Genomic DNA, 19688 nt, shown 5'->3' on the forward strand with positions numbered 1-19688 from the left:
CAAAAAAAACTTGAAAAAGAGCATACATGAGTTCCCACCATTAGGAGCATAGCTGAATAAATTATAGTACTCCACAGTGTGGTACAAGGCAGCTATTAGATAACAACATGGAAAGATAGCTAAGATAAGTGAAAAAAAAAAGAAAAATCTGATGCTCTACAACACCATTTTTAAAAAAATAACCAAAATTATCTGTTATAGAATAGAAAAGATCTAGAAAGGGACACCTGGCTCAATTGGTTAGTGCCGGACTTCGCCTCAGGTCATGATCTCATGGTTTGTGAGTTCGAGCCCCGTGTCTGGCTCTGTGCTAACAGCTCAGAGCCTGGAGCCTGCTTCGGATTCTGTGTCTCCCTTTCTCTCTCTGCCCCTTCTCGGCTCACACTTTGTCCCTCTCTCTCTCAAAAATAAATACACGTTAAAAAAAAAAAAATTAAAAAAAAAAAAAAAGAAAATATCTAGAAAGACACCTGTCAAACTCTTAAGAATGTTATCCACCAACGTAGAAATGATGAGGAGGTGGTGATGAATAAAGACTCATTCTATTTTACTCTGTATCTGTACTAAGTTGAGAGATACTGGGCCACAGTGGCTATTTAAATTTAGATTAATTGAAATTAAAGATTTAGTTCTTCAGTGTACTACTCACACTACAAACGCTCAATAGCCTTAATGTGGCTAATGGCTACTATAACAAACAATATACATATAGAATATTTCTATCATCACAGAAAGTCCTACTGGGCATATTGGTCTATGTTAATATTTTTGGATCACTGAGATTTTTTTTCATAATAAGCATGTATTAATTTTATAATCACACTCAGAATTATCTCCCCTCCACTCGCAAGCACACATTTAAAAAAAAAAGTACCCATTAAATGAAAATTTAAAAACTAAAGATAGAAGTAGAAAAAGCAACACCTGCATTTTTACCCTTAGCTCTGAGTTCAGTGTAGCCTATCGAAAAAGAGTGATTTTTTTCATCGCTAGCTATGACTTTTCTGAGTGATGTAGTTAGCCAAGGTAATATGTGCATGTATTTTATTTTTTTAATTCAAAAGTAGGCCAGCATGTCTCAAGGTATTCTTTTCTGTAGACCACTGAACCTTTGATATGCTTCAGATTCTTTGCCCCAATAATTTTAAGAATAGATGCATACAATATTCTCTTTACAAGGGATCCATAATGCAAAATAGTTTTGAAAGGTCCCACAAGGAAGAAATCTTTTGAATGCGAATCATTCTCCAAAAAATACTATAACTAAATCCACCTTTTAAAATATTAAATTCAACATCTTCTAAAAACTGGAAAAGAGAAACTAAATACATTACCTAGTTGAGACAGCAAGCTGATGATACTTAAGACCAGTGGTGCACTTATGCTTGGGTCTTCAAGTAGCTCCACAAGGCAGCTCAAGCATTCACTTGGTAGTATCTGATTTGGTGTAAACAATCGTGTGAGCTTCTGCCCAGAAATTACCTACAAAAGTCATTAAAATGTGTTAGTTAAGATTTGGCAATTTGCATCTCTTCTCCACTTCAAACAAGAACTCAGTTCTTCCAAAGTACCACTGCCTTGCTTTTTCCCAATTTAGAAAAGTCATAAATGCTGTTCCCTCTGCCTGGAAAATTACCCATCTCTTCTCTCACTGGCTAATATAATCATTCAGATCTGAGTTTTAATCCGTTTCTGCCTGAAGCTAACCCTCTTCCACCAACTAGGTTAGGTTTGCCTATTACACTATCCTATTGTCTTTTATACTTTTATTTCACAAGCTGGCAAACTTTGACAACCCAGCAGTACTTATCCTTACTACACAGAACACTCTATTAAGTCATAGGGTTTAAATCAACACTCTACTACCAACATATTTATTGAGTCAGTAAGTTCCAGTATATGCACTCCACCTATTTTTAAGGCAGACAATGCAAAGTGAAAACCAGCTAAATCCAAAGGCTTACCTATGGGATTAACTATGTGATCACTCCTTTTGTTCCCTCCAAAGACAGTTGCTGAGCCCAGAAGTTAGAGATGACAAAAAAGGAAGTTAAAAAAAATTATTTTAGGGGCACCTGGGTGGCTCAGTTGGTTAAGCGTCTGACTTCGGCTCAGGTCATGATCTCACAGTTCATGAATTTGAGCCCCACGTGGGGCTCTTTGCTAACAGCTCAGACCCTGGAGCCTGCTTGGGATTCTGTGTCTCCCTCTCTCTCTGACCCTCCCCACTTGCGAGCATGCTCTCACTCTCAAAAATAAATTTAAAAAAAATTTAGAAAATTATTTCAAGTAGTCAGGTCAGGCACAAATTTTATTTTTGGTTATTCAACTTTTTTACTCCCCTCTTAAAACTCTATAAACCACCCTCTCCTTTTCCCCCTGAAAAGGTAAAGCTGAGATTGAAGGCCAAAAACAGTTGTCAGCCATGTATTTTCAAAATGCTTTTTCAATATTATTAAAAGCCTATTGTAAAAATAAGTATCTTTTCTATAAAGATGGAAAAAGTTATTTTAGAATTAGATAAAATCTGTTTTTTAAAAGGTCTAAGCAGGAATTCCTTTCTGTATCTCTCTTTTATTTCCTCACCCAGATGTCAGTTTTTCTTCTAAAGCTTTGCTGATAAGAAAGCTTCAGGATATTTATTCCTAAGGAATATTTTTGTTGTTGTTTATGTATTTATTTGAGGGAGAGAGAGCGCACAAGTAGGAGAGAGACAGAGAGAAGGAGAGAGAATCCCAAGCAGGATGCCCACTGTCAGTGCAGAGCCCAATGCAGGGCTCAGACCCACGAACCCATGAGATCGTGATCTGAGATGAAGTTGGTTGCTTAACTGACTAAGCCACCCAGATGCCCCTGAAGAGTTTTAACATTAAAGTAAAAAACAAAAAAACACAAAACATTAAAGTAAATCTAAAAAGACAAAAAAATTTGGTAGATATTTGGGGGTAAGGAATCTTCTTATTGCCCTTTTGCCTACTTATATAAAGCTAGCCCTTTAGAAGATAAAGACATTTTCTGCTTTAAAAACTATTTGTCTCAGGACAAGACCTGTATTTCAACAACATAAGTACTCCAACATGTAATATTTATTACAAAGTAAAACGTAAAAACCACTTTACAAATTTTCTTTACTTGGATGTTTTCATGCAAACAGATCTTAGTAGTAACTAATTTTAGCACTTACTTTGGCCTAAGCATTGTTCTATGTACATATGTTAATTCTTTTCATCTTCATAAGAACTCTGTTAGGTGCTGTTTTGCAGATGAGTAAACTGAGGCATACACCAAGACGCAGCATAACTGAAATTCATTGTTCCTGAATCCATGCTCATAACCATTATGTAACATTAGCACTATAAAAAATCACCAAAAGTGAGACCAGCCCAGCTCTGCCAATCATAAAAAAATTCAAAGCTCAGGTCCTGCATGGGGCTACAAAGAAAAAATATAGAAGTGCAAAATAGCAGAATCAATCATCTCCTTTCACATGATAGCCACTTCTTTGTATCCTCAGATGTTGCTCTCATGAAGTATGCACAAAGATATTCACCATTAGTATCACCCATCAAAATGGTTAAAATTTAGAAATCTGAAAACACTAAGGATCTGTGTGGATGAGTGACAGCAAATTTCACATATTGCTGGTAGGAGGGTAAAAATGGTGCAACCGGTGGAAAACTGCTTGGCAGTTTCAACAAAAAATGAACAAAGATCCACCAAAAGACCTAACAATTCCACTCCTAGGTATCTAAATGAGTGCATATATCTCAAAAAAATATAAAAACGTTTATAACATATTTGCTCTGAATCCTACCCAGAACTGGAAACAACCCAACTGCCCATCATCAGAATGTAAGTAAGCTCTTGCCCATTTATACAGTGGAATTCCTACATAGCAATAAAAAAGAATGAAAGTACTGGCACATGTGCAACATGAATAGATTTTACAGAGTTGTAGAGTAGAAGGCAGACACAAAAGTACATATTATAGGAGTCCACTTATCTGAACCTTATGAAACGGGACCACTGAAGAAACCTTTCCAGGGGACTGGAAATGTTCTGTGTCATGGAACAAGTGGTACCTACTTGACTATATACGTATGATAAAAACTCAAGCTCTTCACTTAAGATCAGTGCACATTATGTGCTGTATGTATGTTATCTCTCTAAATGGCAAAAGAGTTTTCAGTAAACCCCTTAAAAGTTCCGGAATGCAATATCAAGCAGTTTCTAAGCCTCAAATTTCTTTGAGTCTCCTTCAATTCACTGCAACATGGCTCTCAGATTCAAGGCATGTTTCTGATTAGTATTTAAAATGATGTACTCCTACTTCTTAAATAAAACTGCTTACTCTGTGGCTTCTGGAGCCCACTATCACATTTTTATATTCTAATTGAGAAGCAAAGCTTTAGCATTTAACAGCTAACACTTTATTCGTTTTGCAGAGATTTGTTGAGGTAATGAATGAAAAAAGAAAATGTACTTAGGAGATGGGCACCTGAAGTGATAAGAAGGAGCATCAGTGAAGCTGGAGGAAACAGGCACATTTAATGCATTCCAGTATCACAACAGTTATCCAGATTGATGTTGCTGTACTATTCACAATAGTCTTTTCTCTCCAGTAGCAATTTGCTAATCTTTGTAATTTAGACTTTATCTCATAAATATAATAGAATATATTTTAAAATTATGTTCAGTTCTATGTTAACAGAAGCTGTGACAGATGGAATTAAAATAAGCTTTGGCTGAGCTTAATTTTTTTTTTTAATTAAACTGAGGTTATTGTTAGTTGGAATTCTGTGAATGTGCAAGAAACGAGATTAAAAGCCTAAAAACAAATAGGAACACAGAAAGCTGTGAATAAGTGATCTAGCCGTAAATTAGTGGGAGCTAACAGAAAAAGTGAAAGCAATTTAGCAATTCAGGTTTGAAAACTGGGAACAGTATATTTTGGTTAAAAAAATTATGATTAGTATTGTGATTGCTTTTTAACCCAAGGAAAGTTAAAAATTTTTTTTTCTTTTTCAAATTCGAGTTCAACATGAGTTATAAGAGAAGCAGCAAGCAATTGGTTCAGGTTGTAAGCTGCCTAAGGGACAGGAATAAAACAAGTTTTAATCATCACTCCCCATCACCTTCACTCTCGAGAATTGCTGTGTATTCTGCAAGAGCTCTGTTGCGATGGAAAAACCAAAGAAACGAAGGAAAAGAAAGAGCTCCGAACTTTCTCCTCTACCAATCCCCAAAAGAGCCTAAATCCCCCAACATTTTGTCCCACCCTCCCTCTTCCTAGGACTTCGAGTATCAGTCACTCTTCCCTCTAGCTGCAGCCAGCTGAACGCGGATGGACTTGGGCGGAGTTAAGAGTGGGAATTCAAGGCTGACTTTCGCCTTCCTTACTAATACAAAAAGAGACCTAAGGGAGCGATGGGCAGACCTTACTTTGCAGGCTGGGGCCGCTACACCCCGGCCGCACCGTGAACTAAGGGTTTCTACAGGGAAGCTTATCTAGTCCCCATCCCGTAGTCCCTCACCTCCAAGTGCCGCAAAAGCTGGGTGGCATTCGCCTCCGACTTAACGGCTTTATACTGACTGATGGTCAGGAGCAAGGACTTCAGGCAGGCGGTGGAGTCCATTGGCACTCGCCACAACCCCACCTGGGGGCCACTACCACCCTGCCGGCACCGGCCTCCAACTTTCGCGGCGCTTTTTTTGATTTTTCAGCCCCACCCCCCTAAGTCCCGATGCTTCCGGTTCCGGTAGCGCTCCGGAAGTCCCTGGGTACCCTGGGAGAGCTGCTGTCAATGAAGAAAGGAGAAGCGGGAGGGTCTAGTGGGTCTGTGGGTTCTTCAAGGGGGTTGGAAGCTGTCCTTTCCCGAACTTCTTTACCCATTCCCTCAACCCACCGTCGCTTCGAAAAGCCGCGAGCTTTCAACTTCGAGATCCCGTGGAGACGATAAATCTCGCGAGAAATGCGATTGCGACTCAATTTGCGAAGGGGCGGTTAGGCGCAGGGGGGTCCGTGTTCATTAGAGCTCTCAGTTTTCGTTTGCTTCTTCGGCCTTCACGCTGGATGGCCGGTTTTTCTTTGTGAATGAACCTCTCTGCCTGAGAAATGGTCGCTTCCCCGTAGTCTAGACACGGTGAGGAGCTCTGAGGAGAATCTTGGCCTCTAGATTTTGAGGGGGCCTGGGAGGGACCTCTTTTTAAATATTTTTCCTGCGTCCACCCTTTCTACCCAGAAATGTTTGTTTTTCAGAGTAAGCCTGGGGCCATTGGGATTCTGTGGCGAGGTAGTCATGCCCTTAAGGTAGTCGTCAAACTTATTCCAGAAAGCTAGCTCCTGGTGACTTCTGGGCCAGGTATTGCTGCGGAGAGTGTTCTCATTAGCGTCAGTTTTTGTAAGTGAAGGTATCTATTTTTATTTGGCATGATCAATTGCTTTCTAAGCCTCGGTGTCTTCTATGAAACACGGCACCGCCCTTTGCGTTTTTTGTAAGAGATAATATTGTGCGTGTGTATATAATGAAATGAGTTGCTGGTTTTGGAGCTTTTTTTGCTTGAAGTATGCTAATATTGAATTAAGCCAGTTTGGAAACAATTGGAAGAGCAAGGCGCATGTCGTTTTAATTAAATCATTCGTCATGGATCATGTTTTGTCAGTTCAAAAAAAAAGTGTTTTTACATTACATTTTTAAAAAGGATTTTTTATATTAAAAGTTTTTGGTTTGCAAGCTTACAATAATCCAGCCAATTGAGACATACATGTAAAAATAGGTAATTAATGTACATATACATTCATTCATTCTGTAAACAGTTATCGATTGTATAACGTGGGTTAGAAGTCGCAGAACAGAGATGATGAAGTATCCCTGCTGCGAAGCAACTGTCTAATTGGGGAAATGTACTAAATAGGTAGTACATAGGGAATTCATAGAAGTTAGAGGCACCGTGCAGTTATGTTGACCAATGAAGCCAGGTTTTGTTTACAAACTCTGGTTCCACCTTTTACTATGTGACCATAAGGCAGATTCTCTCTGCTTCAGTTTCTTAAAATCCAGCTAACGGTAGTACCTGTTCAATAAGTTAAATAAATCAGAAATCATTGAGAGCCTACAGTGTACCAGGTACTTGTCTAAGCACTAGGGATTTAAGTGAATAAAACCTATGTTATGGAAATTACGGTCTGATAGGAAAAAAAAACAGTTTGTAAGAGAGGTGAGATGGAGAAAAAAATTTAGCAGAATTATTGTTGGAGAATAATGGTGGGTTGGGAAGAAGGGAGTTGGGAGGTCAAGATGGAGCAAGCAATATTTGAGGAAGTGCTTCAAGGAGTTGAAGGAGACAGCCCTGCTTTCTAGGGGGAAAAGTAGATAGAAAAGCAAGGGCAGAGATCCTGAAGTGGGACCATGATGTGTGTCAGGAACACCAAGGATGCCACTATGACTAGGGTAGACAGCAACGGTGAGAGTAGCAGTAAAGATGAGGTCATGTCAGGTGGTGCAAACCATTATAAAATGAGCTAATCAACTTACAAGAATTTAGAGCAGTTGCCTGGCATAATTACTTTCTCAGCAGGTGTTAGTTACATCTTAGTTCATTAGCAAATGCAGTGATAACCTTTTGGTTGGTGTTAGACTTTTCACTAATAATGACAAGTGTCTCATCTTCATACTCATTCTCAGCCAAGGGAAGAGGTCAAAGCTGCTATCTGTAAGTGCCATCTTTCTTTACACTCTTTCATTTTAACATAAGTAATTATCCATCTTTCTTTACAATCTTTCATTTTAACATAAGTAATGATACAAATTTTGCATTCTCATCTGTAAGATACTCATTTTAATATGTCTTTCTTAAAAAATCTTTTTCAAAAATTGATGTTGGAAGTATAGTAGTATGTACCATGATAGTAACTGTGAGAAGCCCTAACACATTTAGGCAGAGATACTTGCACATCCTAATATCAGAAACCATCTTATTTTAGGCACCAAAAAATGGGGAGGAGGAGGAAATGGTGATGATGATGGTGATGAAGCTTGGTCCAGATGACTGAAGACCTTATTCTTGATACTGAATTCAGTGGTGATCTTTGGCTTTTAACTGGGGCCTGATCTGTTTAGGTTTGTGTTTTAGGTTGATTACTCTGGCAACTGGGCAGCCTGTGATTTTGATAAGGATAAGGGTAGGAGTAAGGAGAATATTTAATTTGCTGAGTCTTTGCAAAGGATTACCAGGGGTAATTGAAGTGGAGATAACAAAGAGGTGAAAAATTGGAGAAATAAGTAGGTGAAATAGGCAGGATTTAATGACTTATTTCAGATGTGAAGAGAAGCATGAAACTAGAAGGGACTCCCAAGTTTCTAGTTGGGGTGACTGAGAAGACACAGATACTGCTGAGATAGTTAATACTATTCAGGTTGTATTTCATGTTCAGTGAAATTTTATGTAATTTATCTTCTAGTCTTGTATTAAGTTTGTTCCAGGGCATTGTATAAGTTTTGTTAATGTGAGCGGGTTCTTTTTTTCTCCTTTAAAATTTGGTATTGCTACTGTAAAAAAAAAAAAAGATGCTGATTTTGATACATCTTTTATCCAGACCCTGACTAAAATCTCTTATTAGTTTTTATAGAATTTTGCTTACTCTCTTAGACTTTCTCACTATATATCATCTATAAATAATAATTTCATCTTGTCCAGTATATGCTGTCTTTATTTCATTAGTGCAAAAACAAATTGGAATAATCATGGTGATACTGAACATCTTTGTCCTATGATTTAATTGAATGGGAATGACCAGTATTTTAACACTTAGTATAATTTGTGCTATTGGCTTGTAGTAGTCTTTCAAATGTTTAGATTGCCCTTTATACCTGTTGTACTTAAAGACTTGCCAAAGCGTCTACTTAAAAAAATTATCAAATATCTATGTTTATAGATCACATTTTCCACTTTGACATGATAATGCAATGTGTTGTGTTGCTTTTTTGTTCTTGGGATAATAATAGCTAACACTTATTGAGCATTTGTTAGAAGCCAGGCACTATTCTAAGAATTTTATACTTACTAATTAATCTTCATAACAACTTCATACTTTAGGTACTATTATCTCCATTTTACAGGTGAAAAAACTAAGGAGAGGTGAAATAATTTGCCCAAGGTCATACAGATTATAGTAACAAAACTTGTATTTGCTATGATGCAAATATTTTATTCAGGATTTTGTATTTAAAATTTTTTCATTAATTTTTTCTTTTCTCTTGGAATTTGTGAACTTTTGAAAAATGAATTGGATGTTTTCTAATCTTTTTTTCTGTGCTACAGAATGAGAATCACATAGGAATCAGGTGGTCCTTGTAGATTGTATACAACTGGCTTATAAAATCAAGTAGCTGATTTAGTGGTAGATCTTTTGAAAATATTTGAATTGGTAATATGGTTATAGATCTGATCATTTTTTCCACCTTTCCTTAGGTTTGGAAATAAAAATATTCTAATATAGCAACTATTTCTTTAGATTTAAAGAATTAAAAAAATTTTTTTTAATGTTTATTTATTTTGAGAGACAAAGTGCACCCGCGAGCAGGGGAGGGGCAGAGAGAGTGGGAGGCACAGAATTTGAGGCAGGCTCCAGGCTCTGACTGTCAGCACAGAGCGCCATGCAGGGCTCGAACTCACAAACAGTGAGATCATGACCTGAGCCAAAGTTGGACGCTTAACCGACTGAGCCACCCAGGTGCCCTAGATTTAAAGAAATTTTGATACGAAGTTGCATCAGTATTCTAGTAATTTTCTTAATCTCTTCATTGTAGTTTTAAATTTCCTTTTTCATTTAAATGTTACCTATATTTTTCCTTACGGAAAGTTACTTACTGGAACTTTCTAGGGGTTTATCTACTTCATTCAGCTTTTCAAGAACCAACTTTACTCTTTTCCTTTTTTGTCAGAATCACTAATTTTACATTTAGGTTTATTAATTCCATCCATATACATATTTTCCCTTATTTTTATTTTTTTTTTTAAGGTTCAAGTTTTAGCAGATTTACATATATTTTTATAAAGGACATTTATGCCCACAGATTTTAAAAGGATAGTAGCTAAAGTGAGCATTTGTATTTCACTTTTATTTTTTTAAATATTTGTTTGTTTATTTATATTGAGACAGAGAAAGATAGAGGGAGAGGTATCTAGAATCCCAGGCAGGCTCCACACTCAGTGAGGAGCCTGATGTGGGGCTTGGATCTCACAACCATGAGATCATAATCTGAGCTAAAATCAAGAGTCAGACACTTAACCCACTGAGCCACCTAGGTGCTCCTGTATTTTACTTAAAAAAAGAAAAAAATCCAGTTAAATTAGTTTAACCAACCAGGTAAAAAATTTTTTAAATATGAATATTCCTTCATTCTCAAAGAGCTTAGATTCTGTTACACAAATCAGAGTAAGTGTTATTAAGAGAAATGGAGAGTACTATAGGAACACATTTTTTAGGGCAAAATATTAATATCTTCAAGGTTTGGCTTAAAATCCCTTTTCTCCATAGATTTTTTTTATTGACATCCTTTTTATTTGCACAGACATTTTCCCTAATTTATAGTTCCAGAAACATATTAAAGGGAGTTAAAAAAAAATTGCTTAGGATCTTAGAACTCAGTATTAGGGCTGTCTAGCTCCTTTATTTCTTTTAGAAAAACTTAGCATACCTTTAATTAAGAGTAAAATAGATTTTTTTAGAGAGAGAGTGCTAGCTGGGAAGAGGGGCAGAGGGAGGGAGAGATAGAGGATCTCAAGCAGGCTCCATGCTCAGCACAGATCCCATGACCCTGGGATCATGACTGGAGCCGAAACCAAGAGTTGGAACACTCAACTGACTGAACCATCCAGGCACCCCATAAAGTGGAATTTTTAAAAACGTTTATTTTTTGTGAGAGCGAGAGAGAGCATGCACAAGCAGGGGAGTAGTAGAGAGGGAGACAGAGATTCTTAAGCAGGATCCATGCCCAGCATAGAGCCTTATGGAGGGCTTGATTTCATGACTGTAAGATCATGACCTGAGCTGAGATCAAGAGTTGGATGCTTAACTGAGCCACCTAGGCCCTCCTGAAAATTTTTAATGTCTCATGACCAGAGCTTAAGTCCTGTTAGATAAATCAGACTGAATGAAGATATGAATTTGTGACAGAAGCGCAGAGTTTATAGAATACTGCATGTTGTAGTATGAGAATTATACCAACAGTGTGAACACAGAGCTAATTGTTCATTCACCCACCATACATTTAATGAGTGCTTGAGTGGTAAGTACACTTCCAGGTACTGGGGTTATGGCAGTGAATCAGATAGATAAAAAATTTCTATCCAGGTGGAGCTTTTATTTTAACGGGAGACATAGACAACAAATAAGAACTATAAATAAAATATACGAATGTAGTAAGTGCTATGGAGGAAAATAAAGGGAAGAGGGAAAGGAAGTATCAGTCAAGATGAAGTGTTGGAATTTTAGACCGTGTGGCATATTGTTCAGTATTTGCTGCATAGCAAATCACCTCAAAACTCAGTGGTTATAAATCATGAGCATTTATCTCTTGCTCACCAGTCTTTGAGTTGACTGCAGTTAGTCTGATCTAGACCTGGCTTGGCTGAGTGGCTCTGCTTCAGCCATTTTGTGGGGAGAAGGCAGTATCTAGAGCTCAGTGTCAGTTATGTTTCGATATCTACTAGACATCCAGGAGATGCTGAATGGGCTGTCGAATATATTATTTGTAGTTAAGGGAGAGGTCAAGGCTAAAGGTAAAAATTTAAAGCCTTGAACCAAAATGATAAAAGGTGAGTGTGGATAGAAAAACTAAACCACAGGGTACTTAAATATTTAGAGGAAACAACAAAGAACACTGAGTAGTTGCCAGAAGACAGAGGCCCTGTCTTGATTCCATGGTTATCTGCAGGGATAGTTTTACAGTAGTATATGGGCTACTTTTGACCTGTAAAGAAGGGCTCAGGTTGGCAGAGAAGGCAGTCTTAATTTACACACAAGCTCCGTCTTCTGCCTTCTGAGGACTTGCGGTATTCAGAAGAAAGGTGGCTTCATTCTTTAAATTAATATTGAGTGCTTGAAGTGTACCAGGTGCTGTTGTAGGCTCTGCAGATATATAGCAGAGGGATTAAAAAAAAAAAAATTCCTGACTTTGTGGAGCTTCTATTCAGTGGAGATGTGAGGCCAGATGTAAATTAGGAGATTATTAAGTATGCATAAATAGCAGGTAGAACAAAAGTTCTATTGGCCCGGGTTCCAAAGATTCAAGGCAAAGAAATCTAGTGGTAGAAAATTGGCAGAGGTCTAGGCATGGACTCATTTGGATACCTTGTCTCTACTGTAGTTAAAACAATATTAAATATTCAAATATTCAAATATTAATATTAAATTGATTTTGCCCTTTATGCAGAGCCAGAAAACTAAGTCTGTAGAATTAATGTCAACTTTGATTTTTGAGAAATGTTACCCTCAACACAAAGGCAGAAAACCTGTTAAGCCAAAATTGCTCTCTTTTCAATTATTCTTCCTGTTTCTTTTCCCAATCAAGTGTTAAAATTCAACTTACCTCTAAATGATTTGCCAAACCATAAAATTAACTTTTTCACTTTTCAAACAATTCCTGTTTTGTTTTGTTTTTTTTCCATACACATTTCACAGAATTCAACCTTAGTTTAAGTACATGTTTTGGGTAATTTGGGTAAATGTTTTTTACCCCAATTTCACATCTAATTTCATATCTCAGTATCAGAAGGTTGCCTTTTTTTTAAACATAAATATTATCCATTGTTTCTGAATCCCAATTTTGCAGATAAAGATAAGTGACATAATTTTATTTTAAATTAAGGTACAATAATCATTTTTAACTATAGTATTTATTGAAGACCTACTTTATACAGAGCCATGTCCTTTGCATATCTCATTTTTAAATTTCCAGTCTTTCAGAAAGTAGATATTACTATGTTCATGAAAGATATTATTATGTTCTGTTTCTTGAATTAAAATGTGGAACCATTTTCTAAGATAGTGGCATCCAAAGTGGAATATGCACACCTTGGGATATGTGAAGCTATCAGGGTGTGGGAACAATTAGAAATTTTTACTTATTTTGATATCATTTCTTTTTTATTTTATATTATAGTAATATCTGTATATAATTCATAAATGAATTGCTTTTCATGTATTGTCAGTGTATTCTCAGACTTATTGCTTTAGATACATGGTGATCAAAAAAAATTTGGAGACTTCTCCAAAATTGTTAACCTTAACAGAGCATTTAAACACATATTAATTATTGTTCATTTTAGTAGCACGTGTAGTACTGGCATTTTTCTGAATTGTTTTCTTGAACAAATGGATTTTCTTAGCAAAAACTAATGAGAATAGTATATTATGAAATTATCAGATGTCATGATTATCTTTACAGTATCATTACTAGTCAGTAAGGTCACATAAATAGTTTTGTTTCTAAGTGTTTGTCTTTATGCATATTACTCGGTTTAGTTCAAAATTGAACACCACGCTTAAATAGTTAAATATTGCACTTAATGGGACCTAGTGGAAAGAATATGGAATTCGCAGTTAGTGAAACTTGGGCCTGAATTTCTGCTTTTATTAATTTGTTAGCAATATGAACTCTAAATCCCTCAGTTGCTTACTTTTTAAAATGAATTACAGTAATGTTTATTTCACAGTTGTGTGAGGATCAGATGTGTATTCACTGTACATAGGTACTCAGCCCAGAGCCAGACACATAGGAGCTGATGAAAATTAATCTTATTTTTGATGAAACCACAGTTAATTACACCCAATTAATTTTATGAGAGAAAATTCTTCATAACCAAACCTTGACCTACCTTCTCAGCTAAACTCTTCTTACAAATATATGTCTTTCTGAGATAATGAGTCTTCTTACATTGGTGGATCAGTCTGGATTTGGGTATTGTAGGCCTTGTCATTGGTGGTGAGAGAGTCAAGTGCATATTATATACTCTACTTCCTGCTTGATTATCATCTCTACATGTGTCATGTGTCAACATTCTGTCTTGTTTCCTTTTTCTCATCATTGTCTAATAACAGTAATGACAACATTGCTGAAAATATTCTGCTTTGGAAAATTTGCTTAGTGGTAACATGCTCCTTCCAAGGGTTTCTAGCTGTGTTTCTGAACAGTGTGATTTTTGCAGTGTTACCTGTAAATAAAAGGAAACTGATGGGTATTTTAATATCTGGATTTTTTTCCCCAGGTAAATCCTAACCTGTGCATATTCATTATAGGTACATTCCAAATATTAAAAACAAATTAATATCTGTTCTTTAGGTTTGCTAAGTCTTGAAGTAACTGGATAGGTCTGAGGGTCTGAGGAAAATTAAAAACCTTCTCCAAACAAACAAAAAACAAACCTACTCCTGACAAGATGCTGGTTTTGACAAGGATATTTCCTATTTTGGCAGATTTATAAGGAAGGGTGCTGGGTGTACATTGCAGGGTGCTTCCTTTCTGATATAAGCTGCCAGACAGTGCTAATAATGATTTTTTTCAAGATGACAAGAGCTGAGGTATGACAGTGAATTCCCTGATCTTTTAGGGCAAGAATGCCCTTCAGTTTATGATAACTTTTGCAACGATTTTCCAACCATTATCCATGAGTCCTGGAGTTTGCCTTAAACAAACTATTTTTTCTTTGGGGTAAAATAATGTTTTGGCTACTTGTGTCTAGCTAGGTATGTTCATTTTGTGGCCTTTCCAGGAAGTCAGATAAAAAATGGAAGAAATTAATGGAAAATTAGAAAACCAAATAATCAATATATTTTGTTCAGTCTTAACACAGTAACAAAATAATGGTATAACCTGTGTGAGTCTAACCTGATGGTCCTAGCCATTCTTGTCTACCTGGAGCTCACACTTGAGTAATAAAGACTTTCAGAGTGCTAGAGTCATAGAGCCTCTACTTTAAAAGCCACCAAGAATGGCTGTTGCTGCTTGCATAGTAAACATAATCAGATCAATAATATTTAAAATTTTGGTTATAAGGAAACTCCCATTACTGATGTCTTGCCTTATTCCTAGAAAGCATCCTCTTCATCATGTTTTAAGCCTTGAAGTAATGACTACTCATATGGAGCAAAACATCTCACATCTCTAAGGAATTTTTTGGAATTCTTTTGGGAAAATCTAGCAGAAGTGTTAACAAGCAGTGTCAGAGACCTGCTTTGCTAACAGACCAATGAACTTCTGAAATACTTCTGTAATTCAGTGCTGATGTCGTAAACCAACTTTTTTGTTCTTGTTTTGAGAGAACGAGCGAGTGTGAGTGGGGGAGAGGGGCAGAGAGAGAGAGAGAGAGAGAGAGAGAGAGAGAGAGAGAGAATCTCAGGCAGGCTCCACTTAGTGCAGAGCCAGACATAGGGCTTTATCTCATGACCCGGGATCATGACTTGAGCCGAAATTAATAGTTGAACGCTCAGCCTACTGAGCCACCCAGGTGTCCTGTAAATCCAGCTTTTTAAAATAGCTATCAAAATTTTACCAAGTTGCATGTTCAAGGTTGTTTATTGCAGCATTGTTAGTAATAGCAAAAGAAAAAAAGGGAAGACCAGAGAGGAAGTGTTTATCAATAGTTGTCTGGTGAAATGATACATTTATACAATGGTATATCATACTGTTTAAGGAATATGACAAGTGTCATATGTGCTGATGTGAAAAACCCAAGATGCCAAATGTGCAAACTAAGCTGCATTTGTGCCATGTGGGATATATTTGAAAAATGTGTTTTTTGTCCCAGCTCTTAATCTCATTATTACCTTTCCTTTCCATATGGTAGCAATTCTCCATCAAGGTAGAGAATTGGAAGAAAAAACTGATTTTGCTACAAATTTAAACAAAATTTGTTGATGATAATGAAGGGATGATAGTAACACATAGTAATTACTATGTGCTAGGTCTTGTTCTATTACATATTTTAAACATTTAATCTTGATGACCCTGTGAAGCAAGTACCATCTTTTTTGTTTTGTTTTGTTTTTTATTTATTTTTAAATTTGCATCCAAGTTGGCATATAGTGCACCAATGATTTCAGGAGTAGATTCCTTGATGCTCCTTACCCATTTGGCCCATCCTCCCTCCCACCACCCCTCCAGTAACCCTCTGTTCTCCATATTTAAGAGTCTCTTATGTTTTGTCCCCTTCCCTGTTTTCGTATTATTTTTGCTTCGCTTCATGTTCATCTGTCTTGTGTCTTAAAGTCCTCATGAGTGAAGTCATATGATACTTGTCTTTCTCTGACTAATTTCGCTTAGCATAATACCCTCTGGTTCCATCCATGTAGTTGAAAATGGCAAGATTTCATTCTTTTTGATTGCCGAGTAATACTCCATTGTGCATATATACCACATCTTTGTCCATTCATCCATCGATGGACATTTGGGCTCTTTCCATACTTTGGCTATTGTTGATAGTGCTGCTGTAAACGTTGGGGCGCACGTGTCCCTTCGAAAGAGCATGCCTATATCCCTTGGATAAATGTCTAGTAGTGCAATTGCTGGGTCATAGGGTAGTTCTATTAATTTTTTGAGGAACCTAAAGTGGGTCACATCTTTATTTCCCAGATGAGGAAACTGAAGCACAGATGTTAATTAGTTTCAAGCAAGGTTGCATAGCTAATGTGTATCAAAGCAGTTCTGTATACCCTTGCAGGAGTATTCCAATATTTTTGTGCTCTTAACTACCAATGCTATGCAATCTGTCAACTTTTGACATTGATATGAAATCTAAATGAGGTACTTTATGTCATTTTTCTTTCTTGTAGACAAATGATTGTAAATATTACATAATTCCAGGATAGTCTTCGTGTTCTTCCTCAGAACAATCTGTTATGTGTTTACTTAATTAACCTTTGTATTTTTTTTTTTAATGTTTGTTTATTTTTGAGAGAGAGAGAGGGAGAGGGGCAGAGAGAAAGGGAGACCAGGAATCCCAAGCAGGCTCCACACTGTCAGCACAGAGCCAGACGCAGGGCTCTATCTCGCAAACCGTTGGATCATGACCTGAGCCGAAATCAATAGTCAGACGCTTAATCAACTGAGCCACCCAGGCTCTTTTCATTTTAAATCATTTAGGTGGTTCTCAACTGGGGCATTTTGTCCCCCAGGGGACATTTGGCAGTGCTTGGAAACACTTTTGGTTTTCACAATGGACCTGAGAGGTGGGAGAGAGTTGCTTTTGGCACCTATGAGGTAGAAGCTAGTGGTGCTCCAAAACATCCTTAAAATGCAGAGTATATCTTCCCATAACAAAGCTTCATCTAGCCTAAAATGTCCATAGTGTCAAGATTGAGGAACCCAGATTTAGTGGGCACAAGAGAAGTTCTCACAACTGAATTTCTCTCTTGAAAAATAACTTATATTATTTTGTTTTCAAACTAATAGCATTGAGAAAAATGAGTTGAATTTTAATGTTTTTGCACACGATAACTCCCTTTTTCCATCTGGCATTGTGTGATCTGTAAGGGCCAGAACTCACAAGAGTAGTAAATCCATGGGACATCTATCTACCCACACACTGAAATGGGAACTTTTTGGCTAGTTAGAGCCTCTAACTTGGTCAGATGACTTACCATGAGCACTTGAGTAGATTTAAAAAAACAGTGTGCTTTTATAATGTTGAGGTGACAAGTGCTGTAAGGTAAACATTTGAATGAATGATTAAACAATTAGAAACAAAACTGTGCCTGCTTTGTTGTGAATAAGCCACCTTTAAAAGTAGGGTGAGGTGGAATACTTTTGCGATTAAAAAAAGTTTGGTACAATTTCAGTAGATAAGAGGGAAAGAGGGAGCTGGGAGCTCAGAGGGAGCAGTAAGAAAGGCATTTTACTGTTGGATAAGGATAAAGATGGCAGGACTTTGTTTTTTACCAGTAAAACAGCCTGTGGATAAGATCATTTTGCTTGGTGGATAAAGGTGTGCTAGAAATTGACACTGACCTTTAACTTGCCCTCTGATCAATTAGCCAGCACCTGAATAGCTTCCTGTGGACAAGCAATCCCTCAGTTCCAGGAAGGGAGGTAAATTTTTAGTTTCTTGCTGACAGGGAAAGCCTGTTGAGATGAACACACCAGGGGAAACCAGATTCATCCTTTATCCCATGTTAACCCTGATTTTAAAGGTTTCCTTCAGCCTCTTCTAGAATGGTAAGAACCTCTGGATTATTTTAGAAGCAGTGTGTTAATGTTTCGGGCTGGCTACTTCCTTTCTGTTGCTAGGCACTTACGCCTTCCTTCCCAGCAGAGGCTGTAAAGTGCCACCGTCACCGCGGCTGCTGCTATTGCAGTAGGGTTTGCCACACATGATCTGCTTAGCTCCTGGGGAAATGATGGGGTTGATGATATTCTCCTGGAAAACCTTTCACCACAGAGATTCATCTCAGGTTGTATTTCTAAGCAGACTAAAAAAGCCATTAGCTTTTCTTAATTCTTAATTCAGGCTCCAAATATCTTCTGATTTATTAATTAATACTATATCCTTTTCTTTTTCAAGCTGAGCACTGAATAGCTTAGCAGAGGCCTTCCATCTTCTCTACCTTGTTGCCAGAGGACTTTCTTCCCTTTTCAGCCTTGTGATCTGTGCAAACAACTGACTGAAGGAGAGCTTATCAGAGGGGGAGGTATCTGTGTCTCGGCTTTTAAATTCTGGAAATGAGGGGGACTGCTTTGTCTAGAAAAGGTGTGCTTTTGTATAATCTGTGAGATAATGCCTAACTTTTTATTAAAATAAGCAGGGAGGTTATAGAAGCTATAAAAGAAAAGCAGTTTGATCACAGTCCTAGAATTCCCAAAGCCACGTCCTTTTTTATACAGCTTTATTGAAGAGATGAAACAGATCTGATCTAGTGTGAGAGAATAACAACCTCTTCATCATTAGTGTTAGGTTAGATCTTTCATTGGTATTGAACGAAGAATGCAAATTTAAATTGACATATTTGCTTACTGAGTTTTTAAAAATAAGAGTAAAACTATAAAATATCTAGGAGAACTGGATTCTGCATAGGTGAGATATACTGACAGTAAGACATTTTTGTTAGGGATGGGCAAGAAACTAAGAGGTGTTAGAAAACTGTCTTTTAAATGAGGAAATTTATTTTTTAACCTTTTTTTAAAAGTATAGTTTACATTTAATGTTATGTTAGTTTCAGGTGTATAACATAATGATTCATTATGTCTATAGGTTATGCTATGCTCATCACAAGTGTAGCTGCCATCTGTCATGATATGTTATTATAGTATTACTCACTATATTTCTATGCTGTGTCTTTTATTCCTGTGACTTATTCCATAACTGGAAGCCTGTATCTCCTACTCCTCTTCATGCGTTTTGCCCGTGCGTCTTATCCCCTTCCCTCTGGCAACCATCAGTTCTCTGTATTTATAGGTCTGATTCTGTTTTTTGTTTATTCATTTGTTTGAATGAAATAATGACTTATTTCATTTAGCTAATACCCTCTAGATCCACCCATGTTGTCACAAACAGCAAGATCTCGTCCTTTTCAAATATTGAATAATATTCCAGTGTATGTGTTTATGTATATATATCACATCTGTATCCATTCATCTATTGGTGGACACTTGGATTGATTCCATTTCTTGGCTATTGTAAATAATGCTGCA

At 36.9% G+C, this 19688-nt stretch overlaps 2 protein-coding genes across 11 annotated transcripts in view; one reads left to right on the forward strand and one right to left on the reverse strand.

Moving 5' to 3' along the window:
- Positions 1–5817, reverse strand: part of CIP2A (cellular inhibitor of PP2A) — a 36672-nt gene extending 30855 nt beyond the window's left edge. Inside the window, exons 1-2 of one of the 3 annotated variants that reach the window (XM_045501935.1) lie at positions 5535–5817; positions 1335–1482 (exon numbers count right to left, since the gene is read on the reverse strand). In XM_045501935.1, coding sequence (XP_045357891.1) covers positions 1335–1482; positions 5535–5636 — 250 coding nt within the window. In that variant the 5' untranslated portion in view covers positions 5637–5817. Of the gene's footprint in view, positions 1–1334; positions 1483–5534 lie in introns of those variants that run through there. The other 2 variants (XM_045501934.1, XM_045501936.1) reach the window with 2 other exon arrangements.
- A 126-nt stretch (positions 5818–5943) lies between these two features.
- The window catches only part of DZIP3 (DAZ interacting zinc finger protein 3), a 100688-nt gene continuing 86943 nt past the window's right edge, over positions 5944–19688 (forward strand). For 5 of the 8 annotated variants that reach the window (XM_045501925.1, XM_045501930.1, XM_045501931.1 and 2 more), the window contains exon 1: positions 5944–6143. The gene's annotated coding sequence lies outside the window, so the exon portion shown is untranslated. Of the gene's footprint in view, positions 6144–6259; positions 6402–18213; positions 18452–18561; positions 18689–19688 lie in introns of those variants that run through there. The other 3 variants (XM_045501926.1, XM_045501927.1, XM_045501928.1) reach the window with 3 other exon arrangements.

Source organism: Leopardus geoffroyi, chromosome C2 (genome assembly GCF_018350155.1).
Source record: "Leopardus geoffroyi isolate Oge1 chromosome C2, O.geoffroyi_Oge1_pat1.0, whole genome shotgun sequence".
NCBI classification, from domain to species: domain Eukaryota; kingdom Metazoa; phylum Chordata; class Mammalia; order Carnivora; family Felidae; genus Leopardus; species Leopardus geoffroyi.